At 42.3% G+C, this 21,891-nt stretch overlaps 1 protein-coding gene and 1 non-coding gene across 2 annotated transcripts in view; one reads left to right on the top strand and one right to left on the bottom strand.

Moving 5' to 3' along the window:
• The window catches only part of LOC100488970 (Fc receptor-like protein 5), a 34,829-nt gene extending 16,253 nt beyond the window's left edge, over positions 1-18,576 (bottom strand). Inside the window, exons 1-4 of the mRNA XM_031891839.1 lie at positions 18,255-18,576; positions 17,919-18,173; positions 13,413-13,694; positions 12,970-13,251 (exon numbers count right to left, since the gene is read on the bottom strand). Coding sequence (XP_031747699.1) covers positions 12,970-13,251; positions 13,413-13,694; positions 17,919-18,173; positions 18,255-18,576 — 1,141 coding nt within the window. The remainder of the gene's footprint in view (positions 1-12,969; positions 13,252-13,412; positions 13,695-17,918; positions 18,174-18,254) is intronic.
• On the top strand, positions 1,859-1,944 carry trnay-gua. Its single transcript is given in 2 exon segments — positions 1,859-1,895; positions 1,909-1,944. It is a non-coding gene; the product is annotated as a tRNA-Tyr (tRNA).
• Positions 18,577-21,891: the final 3,315 nt, after the last annotated feature.

The raw sequence follows: 21,891 nt of genomic DNA, 5'->3' as shown, positions 1-21,891 counted from the left end.
GGCTGCTCTCCTAGCTCAATGGTTAGGGAGAGCAGCCTTCAACCACGAGGTCCTGGGATCAAGCCCCAGCGGGCTCTTACAGTCTCTTTGGTGATGGGATAATACTTTTCACCCCCCCCATAGATTTTTGCTAATTTTTTTCTATTTTTATGATGGGGCTTCAAAGGGTTTTAGGTGAGTAGCCCAATCTTTAGTCTTCATGGAGTCAGAGCTATGATTTGTGAGGTTAGAGTGGCATCCAGTCAGGCTGTGCACAACCCCAGGGCCAAACGATCGAATTACCCTGGATTCTCCCGATATCGCCCACCCGTAGGTGGGGGATATTGGGAAAAGATCTGCATGCTTAGAGGATCTTATGGTGTATGGGGACCTTAAGTCTGCTCTTTAGGCCAAAGAGGACATGCTCTGCTAATACATCTCCTTATATTGGCTCCCGAAGGAGCCCCCCATACAGGCCAGCCCTAGTTCTTGGTGCTATCTAGTGGACAAATACATCTTATCATTGAAATAAATTCTTATCTCACCTCCTTAGAGAGTGATTGGGGCAATCATAAATGTAATTTTTATAGCTACACATTGATACCTGTCCTGCTCCAACATCCAAACCATGAAATTATTGCCTGCCCCTTGTCTAAACCCTATTAACACAATTGAAAATAAATAGCATTGAGGTTTCCACTCAAATAAAGCAAACTGGTAGTTCTTTGATAACCTCATATTACCCCTTTGATTACCAGTACCCTTGCAAGATGAATGGCAGTGCCTATTATGATATGCCAAAAATATGAGCCCAAGGGATTGAATTGGATCTAATAACATACAGGTAGCTGATGGAACCTTCTAAGAAGGACTGGCATGCTAGGACCAACAGGGATCATGGAAGGAACATCTCCTATCATGTATTTGTGCAGAACTTCTCAGTCCATCTAGCAAAATCATAAAGAGAAGAATATGCAGCTGTTGGGAAGGTTGGGTGGCACAAAAAGTTATTGGAGAGATGCATCAAGCCCACGAGCCTCCGGATAAACAACCCTGTCCTAAAGACATGATTAACCTCCCCAACAACAACAAATATTCTCTTCACCAAAAATTACATTTCTATGAAAATGATATTAAAATTGTGTTTCCATACTTAGTCCCAGGTCCTAATAAGGTCATAGCAATTAGTTAGTCCTGGGCAGTCACTGGTGCTCGGTTGAAAAATATCATCAGAATTTGAAGTTCTGAGTTGTCACAATTGCTTCTGATGGTGCATTTACAAACCAGAATTAGTCAAAGAATTGTACTTACAGATAATTGCCGTCATTATCATCTCGAACATTTTACCTTTTTCCGGCAATGATCAGTGTCTAATGGCTTCCTGTGTTACAATTCTATGTCAGTGTCTAGAGTATATTTTACAAAAATAGAATTTTGTTTGTATGAAAAGTGCTGCAAACAACTTACTGCTATGTGGGCAGATATTGTTTGAGTAAATGAAAACTGAAACTCGAACTCAAGCCAACACTCATCAACCTAAATTTTTCTGTGGTAGGCTGGTGAGAAACCACTGTAGGTACAATACTAGTACAGTTCCTGCACATAACGGGGCCCAAAATTGTACCCTGGCTCCACCTGGAAATGAATACTTCTCATAGAAAAAATGAGGGGTTTTTTTTTATTCATCTGTTCTTTTTCCCTCCAAGGTTCCAAGAGCTTAACTACAGAGGAAGCAGAGCCTGTGGTTGAAAGGAAGGCTATGACTAAAGAAAACCCAGTGAGCAGTACCCTTTATGTCTTCAGTCTCTCTAAAGTTTCCTCTTTGAAGTCCATCCACCCCATCCCTTTAACAAGACACAGATAGGTAAGGGTCCGCCGGCCTTCGATAGCTCAGCTGGTAGAGCGGAGGACTGTAGGTCTAATCAAGCAATCCTTAGGTCGCTGGTTCGATTCCGGCTCGAAGGACATTTTCCAGCTGTTTCCCCTGCAAGCAAATGAGTCATTAGTTTGAATTTTATCCTGGATGGCAGTGGAAGCCAGTGCAGGGATTGGCAGAGTGGCACGGCAGGTGGATTGGCAGAGTGGCATGGCAGGGGGAGTGGCAAAGTGGCACGGCAGAGGGAGAGTGGCACAGCAGAGGGATTGGCAGAGTGGCACAGCAGGGGGACTGGCAGAGTGGCATGGCAGAGTGGCACAGCAGAGGGAGTGGCAGAGTGGCATGGCAGAAGGACTGGCAGAGGGACTGGCAGAGTGGCATGGCAGAGGGACTGGCAGAGTGGCATGGCAGAGGAGGAGCGGTTGGAGAGGTGTATGAGCCTGACAGCAGTATTCATTATGGACTGGAGAGGGGACAGTTAAAGAACTTAAAGAAATACTACCCAGATACCCATCTAAATTTCTTGCAAAGAATAACCGACAGCCTCAATTTTAGTAAATCTGCCCCTTGTCTGTTGGATTTTTTTAAATGAACTGTATTAGACGTTTGCCGGCTAACCAGAAAAAAAGTTTAATCGTGTGATAAATTTAGAACTGCAGAAGTAGCTGTGAGACCTGTCCCTCTCACCAATCTGGAGCCCTGTATTGTACAGCTGCTATGTGGGGTACAGGATTGGCTGTATGTTCTAAGGGAGGGATGGTATATAAAAGAGAAAAACCTTACATTTTCCTTCACATCACAGGCACCTGGAGCATTGTGTTTTTGTGTTTCTAGTTGAATGGTACATGTATATTGTTTCATGCACAATAGTAAAATTAATCTTGTTCTATTACACTATCTTGTTATTGATACTTTAGGTACATTGTCACAGCTGCACGTGGGTGTTTTTGAATTTGGTCCTTGCCCTTTGGGGTATGTTTTAATAGGTTGTACTTTACCTGGCCATTGCGGTGGCCGGCATCTGGGCATATGCTTCTTTTGGTTATAGTGGGGCAAGGACATATACTTGGTTAACATCATTTAATAAAGCTAAGGCCAACCTCCACCTACTTAAAGGAAACTGAGTCTTAGGGCACATTTACTAAGCAATTTTGAGAAAAAAGATATTTTTGCAATTTACAAATGGGTTTTTGCCAGTACTCAATTTTTCTGATATTATTTCTGGAGTTTTTCAGAAATTTTCCCTGAAAAGTTCAAGTTTTTATAAAATAACTCCCATAATTTGTGATTTATTAATCTTTTGTGAACTTTTTTTGGCAAACATATTTTTTGCAGGTTTGATCTGTCGAGTAGTTTTGGTCTCCAGTGCTCAAACGGTACATGATTGAGTTAGAGAGGGTCCAGAGAAGGGCAACTAAGCTGGTAAAGGGTATGGAAAGTCTAAGTTATGGGGAAAGACTGGCCAAGTTGGGTTTGTTTACACTGGAGAAGAGGCGCTTAAGAGGTGACATGATAACTATGTATAAATATATAAAGGGATCATATAATAACCTCTCTAATGTTTTATTTACCAGTAGGTCCTTCCAACGGGCATGAGGGCACCCACTCCATTTAGAAGAAGGGAGGTTCCATTTAAATATTGGGAAAGGATTTGTTACTGTGAGAGCTGTGAAGTTGTGGGATTCCCTCCCCGAATCAGTCGTACTGGCTGATACATTATATAACTTTATATAGGGGCTGGATGGATTCTTAGCAAGTGAGGGAATACAGGGGTATGGGGGATAGCAATCAGTACAAGTGAGGGAATACAGGGGTAGGGGAGATAGCTCTCAGTACAAGTGAGGGAATACAGGGGTAGGGGAGATAGCTCTCAGTACAAGTGAGGGAATACAGGGGTAGGGGGATAGCTCTCAGTACAAGTGAGGGAATACAGGGGTAGGGGAGATAGCTCTCAGTACAAGTGAGGGAATACAGGGGTAGGGGAATAGCTCTCAGTACAAAGTGAGGGAATACAGGGGTATGGGAGATAGCTCTCAGTACAAGTGAGGGAATACAGGGGTAGGGGGATAGCTCTCAGTACAAGTGAGGGAATACAGGGTAGGGGAGATAGCTCTCAGTACAAGTGAGGGAATACAGGGGTATGGGGGATAGCTCTCAGTACAAGTGAGGGAATACAGGGGTATGGGAGATAGCTCTCAGTACAAGTGAGGGAATACGGGGTAGGGAGATAGCTCTCAGACAAGTGAGGGAATACAGGGGTAGGGGAGATAGCTCTCAGAACAAGTGAGGGAATACAGGGGTAGGGGAGATAGCTCTCAGTACAAGTGAGGAATACAGGGTTGGGGGGATAGCTCTCAGTACAAGTGAGGGAATACAGGGGTAGGGGAGATAGCTCTCAGTACAAGTGAGGGAATACAGGGGTAGGGGGATAGCTCTCAGTACAAGTGAGGGAATACAGGGGGTTGGGGAGATAGCTCTCAGTACAAGTGAGGGAATACAATGGGGGAAGGGTTATGGGAGGATAGCTCTCAGTACAAGTGAGGGAATACAGGGGTAGGGGAGATAGCTCTCAGTACAAGTGAGGGAATACAGGGGTAGGGGGGATAGCTCTCAGTACAAGTGAGGGAATACAGGGGTAGGGGGGATAGCTCTCAGTACAAGTGAGGGAATACAGGGGTAGGGGAGATAGCTCTCAGTACAAGTGAGGGAATACAGGGGTAGGGGAGATAGCTCTCAGTACAAGTGAGGGAATACAGGGGTATGGGAGATAGCTCTCAGTACAAGTGAGGGAATACAGGGGTAGGGGAGATAGCTCTCAGTACAAGTGAGGGAATACAGGGGTAGGGGAGATAGCTCTCAGTACAAGTGAGGGAATACAGGGGTATGGGGGATAGCTCTCAGTACAAGTGAGGGAATACAGGGGTAGGGGAGATAGCTCTCAGTACAAGTGAGGGAATACAGGGGTAGGGGAGATAGCTCTCAGTACAAGTGAGGGAATACAGGGGTAGGGGGATAGCTCTCAGTACAAGTGAGGGAATACAGGGGTAGGGGGGATAGCTCTCAGTACAAGTGAGGGAATACAGGGGTATGGGGGATAGCTCTCAGTACAAGTGAGGGAATACAGGGGTAGGGGAGATAGCTCTCAGTACAAGTGAGGGAATACAGGGGTAGGGGAGATAGCTCTCAGTACAAGTGAGGGAATACAGGGGTAGGGGAGATAGCTCTCAGTACAAGTGAGGGAATACAGGGGTAGGGGAGATAGCTCTCAGTACAAGTGAGGGAATACAGGGGTAGGGGAGATAGCTCTCAGTACAAGTGAGGGAATACAGGGGTAGGGGAGATAGCTCTCAGTACAAGTGAGGGAATACAGGGGTAGGGGGGATAGCTCTCAGTACAAGTGAGGGAATACAGGGGTAGGGGAGATAGCTCTCAGTACAAGTGAGGGAATACAGGGGTATGGGGGATAGCTCTCAGTACAAGTGAGGGAATACAGGGGTATGGGAGATAGCTCTCAGTACAAGTGAGGGAATACAGGGGTAGGGGAGATAGCTCTCAGTACAAGTGAGGGAATACAGGGGTATGGGGGATAGCTCTCAGTACAAGTGAGGGAATACAGGGGTAGGGGAGATAGCTCTCAGTACAAGTGAGGGAATACAGGGGTAGGGGAGATAGCTCTCAGTACAAGTGAGGGAATACAGGGGTAGGGGAGATAGCTCTCAGTACAAGTGAGGGAATACAGGGGTAGGGGGGATAGCTCTCAGTACAAGTGAGGGAATACAGGGGTATGGGAGATAGCTCTCAGTACAAGTGAGGGAATACAGGGGTAGGGGGGATAGCTCTCAGTACAAGTGAGGGAATACAGGGGTATGGGAGATAGCTCTCAGTACAAGTGAGGGAATACAGGGGTAGGGGGGATAGCTCTCAGTACAAGTGAGGGAATACAGGGGTATGGGGGATAGCTCTCAGTACAAGTGAGGGAATACAGGGGTAGGGGAGATAGCTCTCAGTACAAGTGAGGGAATACAGGGGTAGGGGGGATAGCTCTCAGTACAAGTGAGGGAATACAGGGGTATGGGGATAGCTCTCAGTACAAGTGAGGGAATACAGGGGTAGGGGAGATAGCTCTCAGTACAAGTGAGGGAATACAGGGGTATGGGGGATAGCTCTCAGTACAAGTGAGGGAATACAGGGGTAGGGGAGATAGCTCTCAGTACAAGTGAGGGAATACAGGGGTAGGGGGATAGCTCTCAGTACAAGTGAGGGAATACAGGGGTAGGGGGATAGCTCTCAGTACAAGTGAGGGAATACAGGGGTAGGGGGGATAGCTCTCAGTACAATGTGAGGGAATACAGGGGTAGGGGGGATAGCTCTCAGTACAAGTGAGGGAATACAGGGGTAGGGGGATAGCTCTCAGTACAAGTGAGGGAATACAGGGGTAGGGGGGATAGGGGCTCTCAGTACAAGTGAGGGGAATACAGGGGTAGGGGAGATAGCTCTCAGTACAAGTGAGGGAATACAGGGGTAGGGGGGATAGCTCTCAGTACAAGTGAGGGAATACAGGGGTATGGGAGATAGCTCTCAGTACAAGTGAGGGAATACAGGGGTAGGGGAGATAGCTCTCAGTACAAGTGAGGGAATACAGGGGTAGGGGGGATAGTTCTCAGTACAAGTGAGGGAATACAGGGGTAGGGGAGATAGCTCTCAGTACAAGTGAGGGAATACAGGGGTAGGGGGAGATAGCTCTCAGTACAAGTGAGGGAATACAGGGTTATGGGAGATAGCTCTCAGTACAAGTGAGGGAATACAGGGTTATGGGAGATAGCTCTTAGTACAAGTTGCCCCAGGGACTGGTCCGATTGCCATCTTGGAGTCAGGAAGGATTTTTTTCCCCTATACAGCAGATTAGAGAGGCTTCAGATGGGGTTTTTTGCCTTCCTCTGCCTTCCTCCCCTAGTAGTTAGGCAGGGTTTATATAGGCATTATGGTTGAACTTGATGGACGTATGTCTTTTTTCAATCTAACTTACTATGTTACTAAGTATTTATGGTTTATTAATGTTTAGTTACCTTTTTTTAAAAAAAAAAAAAAATTGTCAGGCTTGATCTGTTGAGTACCATAGAGCCCTATGGAGCAGGTCCGGAACTAGGGGTAGGCAGAAGAGGCAACTGCCTAGGGCGCAATGATTGGGGGGCACCAGGCAGGAGCCTTGCCTGCCTACCCCTAGTACGCAATCAACAGTTGTGCGCCGCGCCACTTTGCATCGCACACCACCCCCGGCGTGAAATGCGCATTCGCGTCAAAACACATGGGGGGTGCGTGATATAGGTGCAGGGGCGAGGTAGCCGACCGGGTTGCTTTGGGTGCCCGGTCGGCTCGGCCCACCCCTGCTACGGAGGCTTAGAATAATAGAGGAATAGAATATTGTCAATGATGCATCTAATAATATGATATGATGAAAGTCACTCGAAATAGTTCACCCAGATAGGTGGAATTGAAGGTTGAAAAATACACTGGAGAGTAAAAATATAAAGCAAACAGACTATGAAAATTGCACAGATGTAATTTATTTAGAAAATATAATTAATATAAAGGTGTCAGTTGTGTTTTTACATCATTTGCTTTTATATTTACACATCTTTTATACATTATACATAAAGATATTTTATGCTAAGAGGTTTTATATCTGAGAATAAAGCATATATATTCTTGTTTAACATGTTAAAGCTACCCAAGGCAAAGTTAAGCGATCTTCCCTCCATCACTGCAGGTTATAAGCCTACGTCTTCATATGGTGACAGAGCAGGCACACTGTCCATATGAATAAGAAGAACGATAATATTAGCCTTGTGAAATTCAGCAGAGGGAGGTACTTGTGTCGGCCTGGGAACAAAAGCATGAATTCACTGTGTGAAATCATTTCCAATGATAAAGATAAAAGAAAATGATAAAGACAAAGAAAATATATAGAATAAAAGAAAAATAGGGCACCCTTAGGTGAGTATAAGATATAGGATATTTGATATCTTCTGTTTGAACTCATTGTGTTTTCATCTTACACCCCCTTGAGGATTTGTGACCAGTAGTGATGAGCAAATTTTTTTGCCAGGCATGGATTCGCAGCGAATTTCCGCATTTCGCCATTGTTTCACGAAACTTCAGTGAAAATTTGCAGCGGAAGACTTCGTCGAGCCTCAAAATTTCATTGCGCATCAAAATTGGGCGCAGTTAAGACAAAAAAGGGCGTGGTCGCGTAAGAAAAGCACAGATGACAAAAAAAAAAGATGCGGCGACAAAAAAATCATGCGACAGATGCGCTTTACAAAATTTTCGCCGTTTTGCGAATTTTCTTGCCATTTCGCAAATTTTATGGCAAACCAAAATGGGACAGATTCACTCATCACTAGTGACCAGCTATAAAATGCATAATAATTGCCAAGTGACTGATGCTCGCCAACCTATTTGTTGTGGAATTCCCTTCCTAGTGATGGGATAATGGCAGACTCTGTTAATGCCTATAAGAGGGGCCTGGATGAGTTCTTGATCAATCAGAATACCCAAGGCTATTGTGATACTAATATCTACAGTTAGTACTAGTGGTTGTATATATAGTTTATGTATGTGAGTGTATAGATTGGTAAGTATAGGGTGTGTGCTGGGTTTACTCGGATGGGTTGAACTTGATGGACTCTGGTCTTTTTTCAACCCTATGTAACTATGTAACTATGTTGCTCCCAGTGGCCTCAAAGTTGACTTGGTGGCAGGTTTTGGTTGCATAAAAACCATTTTACTGATAAACAGAGCCTCCTGTAGGCTGTCCGTCCATATAGGGGCTACCAAATAGCCAATCACAGCCCTTATTTGCCCTACCAGGAACCTTTTGCATGCTTGTGTTGCTCCCCAATTCTATTTACATCTGAATATGGCTTACAGTTAAAAAAGGTAGGGGACCCCCACTTTAAAGGGTGACTGAAGAGCAGACACATGCAGGAAAACATTAAATTTGCTACTGAGTGCTCTGCTTCTTTTCAATACAGGTATCGGACCCCCTTATCCGGAAACCCATTATCCAGAAAGCTCCGAATTACGGAAAGCCCGTCTCCCATAGACTCCATTTTAATCAAATAATTCAAAATTTTAAAACTGATTTCCTTTTTCTCTGTAATAATAAAACAGTAGCTTGTAATTGATCCCAACTAAGATATAATTAATCCTTATTGGATGCAAAACAATCCTATTGGGTTTAATTAATGTTTTATTGATTTTTTAGTAGACTTAAGGTATTGAGCTCCAAATTACGGAAAGACCCCTTATCCGGAATACCCTTGGTCCCGAGCATTCTGGATAATGGGTCCTATACCTGTACTAAGATAGGAGACTTCTGTATAGATATTTTGGTTCCTCTAGTTAGGTCTGGATCCTCCTGTTGGCCATCATGAAGGAATTTTGAAGGTTATTGTAGGTGAATGGGGAGCTAAAACTTAGTTAACAGAGAACAAAACACTACCTAATGTAATTTATTCTAAGAGGCACTGTAGTGGTCTGTGTGGTAGATTAGTTAGAGAAACTAGCATAACTATAGAGGGAACAGACCCTGCTTTATGGCTGAGATTCTAGCTATCTGTATAAAAGAACATTCTAATAATATTCCTTTATGAACACAGCATAGTGCTAAAAGAAACAATATTAACAAAGAATGCACCTTATTTTTCTTGCCTAGCACATTATGTCTCCTTTCCTTGCCCTGTAAATCATATCCTTATAAATGGTGCTTAGTGATGTCATCTGTTAAAAGCGGTGCTTAGTGATGTAATCTTTGTCACATGACTCACTAGAACTTATTATAATAAATAAAGGATATAAGGATATTAGTTCCATGACCTGTATAGAACCACTCGGCCTTCAGCCTCGTACCTTTATATGGTCATGGAACTCCTCTGTGCCTTATAATATCCTTATATGTTACAATAGGGGGTACTTTATTCACTATATAATATACAGGAGCCACAAATAACCTTTATATGGTCATGGAACTCCTCTGTGCCTTATAATATCCCTATATGTTACAATAGGGGGTACTTTATTCACTATATAATATACAGGAGCCACAAATACCCTTTATATGGTCATGGAACTCCTCTGTGCCTTATAATATCCCTATATGTTACAATAGGGGGTACTTTATTCACTATATAATATACAGGAGCCACAAATAACCTTTATATGACCATGGAACCCCTCTGTGACTTATAATATCCCTATATGTTACAATAGGGGGTACTTTATTCACTATATAATATACAGGAGCCACAAATAACCTTTATATGACCATGGAACCCCTCTGTGACTTATAATATCCCTATATGTTACAATAGGGGGTACTTTATTCACTATATAATATACAAGAGCCACAAATAACCTTTATATGGCCATGGAACCCCTCTGTGACTTATAATATCCCTATATGTTACAATAGGGGGTACTTTATTCACTATATAATATACAGGAGCCACAAATAACCTTTATATGACCATGGAACCCCTCTGTGACTTATAATATCCCTATATGTTACAATAGGGGGTACTTTATTCACTATATAATATACGAGAGCCACAAATAACCTTTATATGGCCATGGAACCCCTCTGTGCCTTATAATATCCCTATATTTTACAATAGGGGGTACTTTGTTCACTATATATTATACAAGAGCCACAAATAACCTTTATATGGCCATGGAACCCCTCTGTGACTTATAATATCCCTATATTTTACAATAGGGGGTACTTTGTTCACTATATATTATACAAGAGCCACAAATAACCTTTATATGGCCATGGAACCCCTCTGTGACTTATAATATCCCTATATGTTACAATAGGGGGTACTTTATTCACTATATAATATACAAGAGCCACAAATAACCTTTATAAATAACCATGGACATGGAACTCCTCTGTGACTTATAATATCCCTATATTTTACAATAGGGGTACTTTATTCACTATATAATATACAAGAGCCACAAATAACCTTTATATGGCCATGGAACTCCTCTGCGCCTTATAATATCCCTATATTTTACAATAGGGGGTACTTTATTCACTATATAATATACAGGAGCCACAAATAACCTTTATATGGCCATGGAACCCCTCTGTGCCTTATAATATCCCTATATGTTACAATAGGGGGTACTTTATTCACTATATAATATACAAGAGCCACAAATAACCTTTATATGGCCATGGAACCCCTCTGTGCCTTATAATATCCCTATATGTTACAATAGGGGGTACTTTATTCACTATATAATATACAAGAGCCACAAATACCCTTTATATGGCCATGGAACCCCTCTGTGCCTTATAATATCCCTATATTTTACAAACCGGATTCCAAAAAAGTTGGGACACTAAACAAATTGTGAATAAAAACTGAACGCAATGATGTGGAGGTGCCAACTTCTAATATTTTATTCAGAATAGAGCATAAATCATGGAACAAAAGTTTAAACTGAGAAAATGTACCATTTTAAGGGAAAAATATGTTGATTCAGAATTTCATGGTGTCAACAAATCCCCAAAAAGTTGGGACAAGTAGCAATAAGAGGCTGGAAAAAGTAAATTTGAGCATAACGAAGAGCTGGAAAACCAAATAACACTAATTAGGTCAATTGACAACATGATTGGGTATAAAAAGAGCTTCTCAGAGTGGCAGTGTCTCTCAGAAGCCAAGATGGGTAGAGGATCACCAATTCCCACAATGTTGCGCAGAAAGATAGTGGAGCAATATCAGAAAGGTGTTACCCAGTGAAAAATTACAAAGATTTTGCATCTATCATCATCAACTGTGCATAACATCATCCGAAGATTCAGAGAATCTGGAACAATCTCTGTGCGTAAGGGTCAAGGCCGTAAAACCATACTGGATGCCCGTGATCTCCGGGCCCTTAAACGGCACTGCACCACAAACAGGAATGCTACTGTAAAGGGAATCACAGAATGGGCTCAGGAATACTTCCAGAAACCATTGTCAGTGAATCCACCGTGCCATCCACCGTTGCCAGCTGAAACTCTACAGTGCAAAGAAGAAGGCATTTCTAAGCAAGATCCACAAGCTCAGGCGTTTTCACTGGGCCAGGGATCATTTAAAATGGAGTGTGGCAAAATGGAAGACTGTGGTTCTGTGGTCAGACGAGTCACGATTCAAAGTTCATTTTAGTAATCTGGAACGCCATGTCATCCGGACCAAAGAGGACAAGGACAACCCAAGTTGTTATCAACGCTCAGTTCAGAAGCCTGCATCTCTGATGGTATGGGGTTGCATGAGTGCGTGTGGCATGGGCAGCTTGCATGTCTGGAAAGGCAACATCAATGCAGAAAAATATATTCAGGTTCTAGAACAACATATGCTCCCATCCAGACGTCATCTCTTTCAGGGAAGACCCTGCATTTTTCAACAAGATAATGCCAGACCACATTCTGCATCAATCACAACATCATGGCTGCGTAGGAGAAGGATCCGGGTACTGAAATGGCCAGTCTGCAGTCCAGATCTTTCACCTATAGAGAACATTTGGCGCATCATAAAGAGGAAGGTGCGACAAAGAAGGCCCAAGACGATTGAACAGTTAGAGGCCTGTATTAGACAAGAATGGGAGAGCATTCCTATTCCTAAACTTGAGAAACTGGTCTCGGTCCCCAGACGTCTGTTGAGTGTTGTAAGAAGAAGGGGAGATGCCACGCAGTGGTGAAAATGGCCTTGTCCCAAATTTTTTGGGATTTGTTGACACCATGAAATTCTGAATCAACATATTTTTCCCTTAAAATGGTACATTTTCTCAGTTTAAACTTTTGTTCCGTGATTTATGTTCTATTCTGAATAAAATATTAGAAGTTGGCACCTCCACATCATTGCATTCAGTTTTTATTCACAATTTGTTTAGTGTCCCAACTTTTTTGGAATCTGGTTTGTACAATAGGGGGTACTTTATTCTCTGTATATAACACAACACTCCACTTCCTCACACTTCAGGTTGGAGTTTGTATCTCACAAACTTATCCTTTAAATGAAAAACATACAAAAAAATGTTCTTGACAATTACTATGCACTTACCTCCTATGTAAATTTGTGCCTCTCTGCTCCTCTTCCTCACACTGCCGGTTGGAGTTTGTACCTCACAGGTATATTTCCCAGAATCCTCCAGCTGAGCTGAGGGGACTCCATATTGGTTGGATAAACTGAATCCCTGCACATTGTGCCCATTTCTGTAGAAAGCAAACTGCAGCTCTGTAGTCTCTCTGTGTGGGCTGAGCTCTGTGTCACATGTTATGGTCATGTGATCTCCTTCTGTCACCTGATCTGGCCTCACTTTTATTTGTGGGTAAGAGAAGAACTCTTAGAAAGGAAAAATATATTTACAATGCTATAGATTCAATTCCCAAATTAAAAATATTATGCACTGTAGTAGACACTAAGTATTAGAGACTATGAATTTATAGAAGACTTACATGCAAATTATCAGTCTTATAAGTGATTTTTCAATCATTAATACTCACCCTGTATGTGGATATGCACCATGTTGCTCCTCTTCCTCACACTGCCGGTTGGAGTCTGTGCCTCACAGGTATAATTCCCAGAATCCTCCAGCTGAGCTGAGGGGACTCCATATTGGTTGGATAAACTGAATCCCTGCACATTGTGCCCATTTCTGTAGAAAGCAAACTGCAGCTCTGTAGTCTCTCTGTGTGGGCGGAGCTCTGTGTCACATGTTATGGTCATGTGATCTCCTTCTGTCACCTGATCTGAGCTCACTTTTGTTTGTGGGGAACTAAACAGCTCTAGAAAAGACAATATATAGTTATAATGCTTTGGATTACATTTCCAAATGAAACTATTACGAAAGATGCTCGGTTAAAGTGATTATGAATTTAAAGAGGACTTAAATGTATCTTACTAGTCTAACAGATTTTTTTAATCAGTTATACTCACCCTGTATGTGGATATGTGCCTCTCTGCTCCTCTTCCTCACACTGCCGGTTGGAGTTTGTACCTCACAGGTATAATTCCCAGAATCCTCCAGCTGAGCTGAGGGGACTCCATATTGGTTGGATAAACTGAATCCCTGCACATTGTGCCCATTTCTGTAGAAAGCAAACTGCAGCTCTGTAGTCTCTCTGTGTGGGCTGAGCTTTGTGTCACATGTTATGGTCATGTGATCTCCTTCTGTTATTGAATGTGAAGTCACAAGTAATTGTGGCATAGAGAACAACTCTAGAAAAAAAAACAGATTTCCACTTTACAACAGATACAAATAGAATCCATACTTTCAAAAATCATTTTTCCAATATACTAAACAAATAACTTCCTACAGTACTTTATAGTAATGACAGAATTCAATGTCTATTGATTCCTAAAAGCTCCATAAATTGCATTAAGTTCAGTTTGAATGTCCATGGGCTCAACTTTTTCCATAGCAATGGCCCAAGTGACCCTACTGTAGTTCTGTCATGCCTTAATCTATGTTTTGGGTCATCAGGGTACTTTCCTACTCACAACACTTACCATTAATTTCGAACCCAATCAATCTGGGAAAACCCAGTGGTTTGATCACCTCTACACACTTACTGCAGTGCAATTTGTAGGTCAGGTGGTGCTTCTTGCTGCTCTACAGAAAGTGACCTGCATGAATACCCATTAGAGGCCATTTAGACAAAAACAAGTGCAAAGAACTGTAAATCCTGTAAATACAGACCAGCTAGATAGGCTATAGATCATAGGGTACACTGGACTTTAACACACAGGATGGGCCTTTGCTACGTTGAAAGATCAAGGGGGATGTCGTGCAACTACAACTCACTTATGCTGTAATTAAATAAATGGGCAAATGCCCATACCTGGTGCACTCTTACCTTCCAGTTTGTGCCTGTATGTTACCCAACCACTTAGATTGTAAGCTCTACGGGGCAGGGACCTCCTTCCTACTGTGTCTCATACCTCATGGCATTTACTCCCTGTGTATTTATACTTATTTATTGCATTTATTATAACACTTGTCCCCCCTGTGTGTAATTGTGTATATTGTAAGATTGTACAGCGCTGCGTACCCTTGTGGCACTTTATAAATAAAGTTATACATACATACATACATACAAATAGATGCCAGAAGGTTATTAATGCATAAAAACAAAACTTAACTTATTGTCGAAGACAATGGTCCATAGGCATCGGAACTGGGGGGGGGGGGCAGGGGGGCCATGCCCCACCCCTTAGAATCGCTGCTGCTTTCATTTCTACTGTACAGTGTAGGCTACATAACAAAGATGGAAGCATCAGCGGGCAGGTGAAGAACAGGTGGCGCAGCCGGTTGCTTCCATTGTTACTATGTAGCAGCCTACTCACAGAAGAGTAGAGATGGAGGCGGAGGGGCAGGCACATCAGGAGGAATGGAGGGGTGGGCGGGCAAGCGCATCTGGAGGAAAGGAGGGGTGGGCACATTGGGAGGAACGGAGGTGCTGGCAGATCGGGCAGGAGGGGACAGGCAGTGCTGATGGGCTTCAGGGGGGCTCTCAGACATGCGGTGGGCGGGAAAGGCAGAAAGAAGAACTGAAAAGAAGAGAAGCTAAAGTGATAAAGAGAAGATAAAAGTAAAACCTGCCTAAAAGAAAGGAAATGTAGGCACAGAGGGGAGTATAGGAGAGAACAAATAAAAGAGCATAAGGGAAAAATGGAAATGAATGGGGACATCAGAAGAGTGTAGGGGAGAGGGGCAGAGAAAAATCACTGTGTGAAAAAAGAACAAAAACAGCTAAATAATGTGGTTAGGACTAAAAGGAAATGTGGCAGAAACAGAACAAAAGTGAAAATGAAGTAAAATAAAAAAGAAAAGCTTAAGAGCAAAAGTAAAACATCTGCTGCCCCTGCAATGATCCACAGGATTATACTCACAAATACAGATGTTACAGATTAGGAAGATCAAGGCAAAGCAACTATGAAGATATAGGGCCTGATTCACTAAAGGGCGATAAAACGTGCGCTATTTTTATTGTGCGCTAAAATTTTTACCGCGTCTTAATTTTGCAGATTTTTCGCACGATTCACTATAAGCATACTCGCGCTTTTTTACGTGCGATATTGCATGCGTTATTTAACTCGCGAAGACTATTTCAATGCGGTATTTGCTGGTACATGTGCTAAATTACGGCCGCGAATAGTCGCCGCATATGAATGGTAGCTTAGAAATAGTGTATAAAAATTGTCGCCGCATATAAATAGTGTATATAAATATTAGCCACATATAAATAGTAGCATATAAATAGTAGCATATAAATAGTAGCCGCTAGTGATGAGCGAATGGGTTCTGGTTTCTTTAGTGAAAAATTAGCAAATCTTTCGAAAGATCCACGAAACGGCAAAAATGTTGTGCGGGCAAAAAAATTGCTGCTGTGACTTATTTTTTGACGCTTGTATCAATTTTTGTATGTGCGGTGAATTTTTGCGTGGCGAATTTTTTCATGCGTTTTGCCATTGGCGGATTGTTTTGCGAAATGCATGAAAAAATCAGCCGCAAAAAAATTCAACGCACGTCCAAAAATTTCGCTGCGAATCCATGTCTGGCGAAGCATTTCATCACTTGTAGCCAAATAGAAATAGTCGCGCAAATGAACGCACGCCATGTTAGCCATACACGCCAATACTTGCAGAAAATGACTGTATTAAAAATGACCATTTCGCTGCAAACTGGCGGCTGCGTCACTCTAGGGGAAACACAGACTTGAATAAATAACACTGTAAGTCCTTATTTTATTACAAAAAATCATTTACTGTACTTTTGTATAATTTTTCACCTGCCTGTAGTAGGTGTTAATTTTCGCATAGCCGAATGCGATATTTAGCGCGCAAAAGTTATAGTGAATCATGCGATCGTATTCTTTTCAGGGCAGAAATTAACGCATGCGGTAAAACTAGTGCGAGAAATAATCCATGCGTAAATGGCGATAATACTATGGTAAATCGCGCGCAAATTATTTTGGGTTTTTTTAACGCAAAAAAGCGTGCGATAATTTTTATCGCCCTTTAGTGAATCAGGCCCATAGTTACATAGTTACATAGGGTTGAAAAAAGACCAGTGTCCATCAAGTTCAACCCATCCAAGTAAACCCAGCACACCTAACCCCCACCTACCAATCTATACACTCACATACATAAACTATAAATACAACCACTAATACTAACTGTAGATATTAGTACCACAATAGCTTTGGATATTCTGATTGATCAAGAACTCATCCAGGCCCCTCTTAAAGGCATTAACAGAATCTGCCATTACCACATCACTAGGAAGGGCATTCCCCAACCTCACTGCCCTCACCGTGAAAATAGTGTCTGCCGGTGTGGGCAGGTAAAGACAGCCATAACAGCTCGGCACCACTGTGGAGAGAGGTCTGGATAGTAATTCTTTTATCCTTAGGGTTTCTACCTTAATGGTCCGGATCCCCTACAGCAGATGTGGATCAAAGAGAAGACTATGCCTGATACCCCTGTCAGTACCTTCACTGGCAGCAGAGCCTGTAAAGGAGAATACTCCCAGCTATCTCTCCTGGTTGGAGCCAGAAAGCTGCTCTTTCTAACTAAAGTCTCACTGTCTCACTTTCCTAGAAAGTGCTATAACATATATCTATTCTGCACTTACTAATCCTCATTCATGGGGTCCCTGTTACCCGACTTCTCCAAAGGTAATAGTCCCTCTGGGGCAAATGAGACTTTACTGGGGCCTTGTTGATCCCAGGCTCAGTGGAACTTCAACCTGGTTCAACAGATGCAGTCAAAGAAGAAGATCGACCTATTTGCTTAACACTATGTTAGAGTGTGAAAGGAAGTGGTCTAACTATGAGCCAATAATATAGAACATGCTAAATAACAAAATATAACATAATTATATGGTTGTCACTTATCCCTTGTACTTGCATTTATTAAGTGACCACTCTATAATACTGATGGCCGTGAACATATCCAAACTGAATTCATAATTACTGAATGTAACATTTGTTCCCAATTGATCATACCTGAGACTGCAACTGTTTCTGTAGCTGTAACCATACGATACCCATAATGTGAATAGATTTGTTTTTCACATCTGTATATTCCAGACGCCTTAACATTCACTATTCCAATCTGCAAGGCAGAACCAGTGACTGCCAACTGAATGGCCTTATTGTCCTTGTAAAAAGTAATGTTTCTCCCATCATTGTCACTGTGGCACCTGAGAGACAGGGAGTCCCCTTCATGAACAGCAGGGGGCGCCTGCAGAACGAGCCAGCCTGAAATAAAAGAAACAGTATAGCACAGAGTTGAAGGGTAAAATGCGATGAGAGATTTCTGGGATACAATAAGCAATTCACCTGTTCTTATATCCATTTTAAATTCGTCACTTCTCTCACTGGCACCGGCCTGGCACTGGTAATCCCCACTGTCTGTCTCTCTGGCAGACTGAATGACAAGGCTCTGCTGATCCCCAGAAATTTGGTATCCATCCCTGTACCAGGAATATCCCAGGTTCCCTTGGGCAGTAGGAGCCACATTACAGCTCAGGGTTACTGTATCACCATACAATACAGGGCTCCAGTTTGGTTGGAGGGAAATCACAGGTCTCACAGCTCCTTCTGCAGGCACATAGAGTTCTAAATGTATCACACAATTAAACATTTTGATTTTTATACTCATGATGGTAAAGGAAAGCATTACTAATACAACCCATGCCCATAATGAGTCCAGAAGGTCTCTTCCCATAACCAACTCATAAAGTGGCCACTGGATATATTTCCTACAACCCCTTACTGCCATGTTATATGGCAATAACTTGTAACTAGTAACACATATCCTGGTAGACATTTTCTTTTTATATTTTAAAATATAAACTCATGTTGGTTCAATTTTTAGCTAGCTCCATAAAACAATGATTTCCCATTCCCGGCATGCAAATTGTGTTTTGTTTTGATGCCCCTTCTCCTACATTGTGTTCTATTCCTGATATTCCCTCTCAAGCAAACCAAGCAAATTAACTAGCTAAACTACCTTGGGCTAAAGGGTGTATAGGATAATTGGGTTGAAGAGTGTATAGGTTTACAGAATAGGGGGTCAAAGAATGAATAGGATTACAGAATTAGGGTCAAAGTGTTTATTGGTTCATGGGATTGGGGGTTGAAGAGTGTATAGGATGAAGGGATTGGGGTTGAAGAGTGAATAGGATGAAGGGATTGGGGTTGAGGAGTGTATAGGATGAAGGGATTGGGTTGAAGAGTGTATAGGATGAAGGGATTGGGGTTGAAGAGTGTATAGGATGAAGGGATTGGGTTGAAGAGTGTATAGGATGAAGGAATTGGGGTTAAAGAGTGTATAGCATGAAGGAATTGGGGTTGAAGGGTGTATAGAATGGAGGGATTGGGGTTGAAGAGTGTATAGGATGAAGGGATTGGGGTTGAAGAGTGTATAGGATGAAGGGATTGGGTTGAAGAGTGTATAGGATGAAGGGATTGGGGTTGAAGAGTGTATAGGATGAAGGGATTGGGTTGAAGAGTGTATAGGATGAAGGAATTGGGGTTAAAGAGTGTATAGCATGAAGGAATTGGGGTTAAAGGGTGTATAGAATGGAGGGATTGGGGTTGAAGAGTGTATAGGATGAAGGAATTGGGGTTAAAGAGTGTATAGCATGAAGGGATTGGGTTGAAGAGTGTATAGGATGAAGGGATTGGGTTGAAGAGCATATAGGATGAAGGGATTGGGTTGAAGAGTGTAAAGGGTGAAGGAATTGGGGTTAAAGAGTGAATAGCAAGAAGGAATTGGGGTTGAAGAGTATAGAATGGAGGGATTGGGGTTGAAGAGTGTATAGGATGAAGGGATTGGGTTGAAGAGTGTATAGGATGAAGGGATTGGGGTTAAGAATAGTATATAGGATGAAGGGATTGGGTTGAAGAGTGTATATGATGAAGGGATTGGGTTGAAGAGTGTATAGGATGAAGGGATTGGGGTTAAGAATAGTATATAGGATGAAGGGATTGGGTTGAAGAGTGTATAGGATGAAGGATTGGGCAAATGAATGAAGTGAGATACGATTGAGAAGGTATTTTCATGCGGGGATTGGGGGGTTTGAAGAGTGTATAGCATGAAGGAATTGGGGTTGAAGAGTGTTATAGCATGAAGGAATTGGGGTTGAAGAGTGTATAGCATGAAGGAATTGGGTGAAGAGTGTATAGAATGGAGGGATTGGGGTTGAAGAGTGTATCAGGATGAAGGGATTGGGTTGAAGAGTGTATAGGATGAAGGGATTGGGTTGAAGAGTGTATAGGATGAAGGAATTGGGGTTAAAGAGTGTATAGCATGAAGGAATTGGGGTTAAAGAGTGTATAGGATGAAAGGATTGGGTTGAAGAGTGTATAGGATGAAGGGATTGGGTTGAAGAGAGTATAGGATGAAGGGATTGGGTTGAAGAGTATAAATGATGAAGGGATTGGGTTGAAGAGTGTATAGGATGAAGGGATTGGGTTGAAGAGTGTATAGAATGAAGGGGATTGGGTTTGAAAGAGTGTATAGGATGAAGGGATTGGGTTGAAAGAGTGTATAGATGAGAAAGGGATTGGGTTGAAGAGTGTATAGGATGAATGGATTGGTTAAAGAGTGTATAGGATGAAGGGATTGGGTTGAAGAGTGTATAGGATGAAGGGATTGGGGTTGAAGAGTGATGATTAGGTAGGTGATAGAGTGTATAGGATGAAGGGATTGGGTTGAAGAGTGGTATAGGATGAAGGAATTGGGGTTAAAAAGTGTGTAATGAAGGGATTGGGTTGAAGTGTGTAAAGGATAAGGATTGGGGTTGAAGAATGTATAGGATGAGGGATTGGGTTGAAGAATGTATAGGATGAAGGGATTGGGTTGAAGATCGTATAGGATGAAGGGATTGGGTTGAAGAATGTATAGGATGAAGGAATTGGGGTTAAAGAGGTGTATAGCATGAAGGATTGGGGTTGAAGAGTGTATAGAATGGAGGGATTGGGGTTGAAGAGTGTATAGGATGAAGGGATTGGTTGAAGAGTGTATAGGATGAAGGAATTGGGTTGAAGTAGGTGAGGTGTAAAGGGTGAAGGAATTGGGAGTTGAAGAGTGTATAGCATGAAGGGATTGGGTTGAAGTGTGTATAGGATGAAGGGATTGGGTTGAAGAATGTAAAGGATGAAGGGATTGGGTTGAAGAGTGTATAGGATGAAGGGATTGGGGTTGAAGAGTGTATAGGATGAAGGGATTGGGTTGAAGAGGTGTATAGGATGAAGGGATTGGGGTTAAGAAGAGTGTATAGGATGAAGGGATTGGGTTGAAAGTTAGAGAGGTTGTAAGAGTGTATAGGAGGATTGGGTGAAGAGTGTATAGGATGAAGGGATTGGGTTGAAGAGTGTATAGGATGAAGGAATTGGGTTGAAGAGTGTATAGGATGAAGGGATTGGGTTGAAGAGTGTTAATTGGATGAAGGAATTGGGTTGAAAGTGTATAGGATGAAGGGATTGGGGTTTAAAGTGGTGATAGATGAAGGGATTGGGTTAAGAGTATATAGGATGAAGGGATTAAGGGTTAGCATGAAGTGGTGAAGATATAGGATGAAGGGATTGGGTTGAAGAGTGTATAGGATGAAGGGATTGGGTTGAAGAGTGTAAACGGTGAAGAATTGGATGAAGGAATTGGGTTGAAGAGTGTATAGGATGAAGGGATTGGGTTGAAGAGTGTATAGGATGAAGGGATTGGGTTAAGAAGTGTATAGGATGAAGGGATTGGGTTGAAGAGTGTATAGGATGAAGGAATTGGGTTAAAGTGTGTAGCATGAAGGGATTGGGTTTGAAGTGTGTAAAGGATTAAGGGAAATTGGGGTTGAAGAATAGTATAGGATGAAGGGATTGGGTTTGAAGAATGTATAGGATGAAGGGATTGGGTTGAAGAATCTATAGGATGAAGGGATTGGGTTGAAGAATGTATAGGATGAAAGGGAATTGGGGT

The sequence above is a fragment of the Xenopus tropicalis genome, chromosome 8, assembly GCF_000004195.4.
Source record: "Xenopus tropicalis strain Nigerian chromosome 8, UCB_Xtro_10.0, whole genome shotgun sequence".
NCBI classification, from domain to species: domain Eukaryota; kingdom Metazoa; phylum Chordata; class Amphibia; order Anura; family Pipidae; genus Xenopus; species Xenopus tropicalis.
Note: the sequence above shows the minus strand (reverse complement) of the source record. Positions and strands in the feature narration are given on the sequence as shown.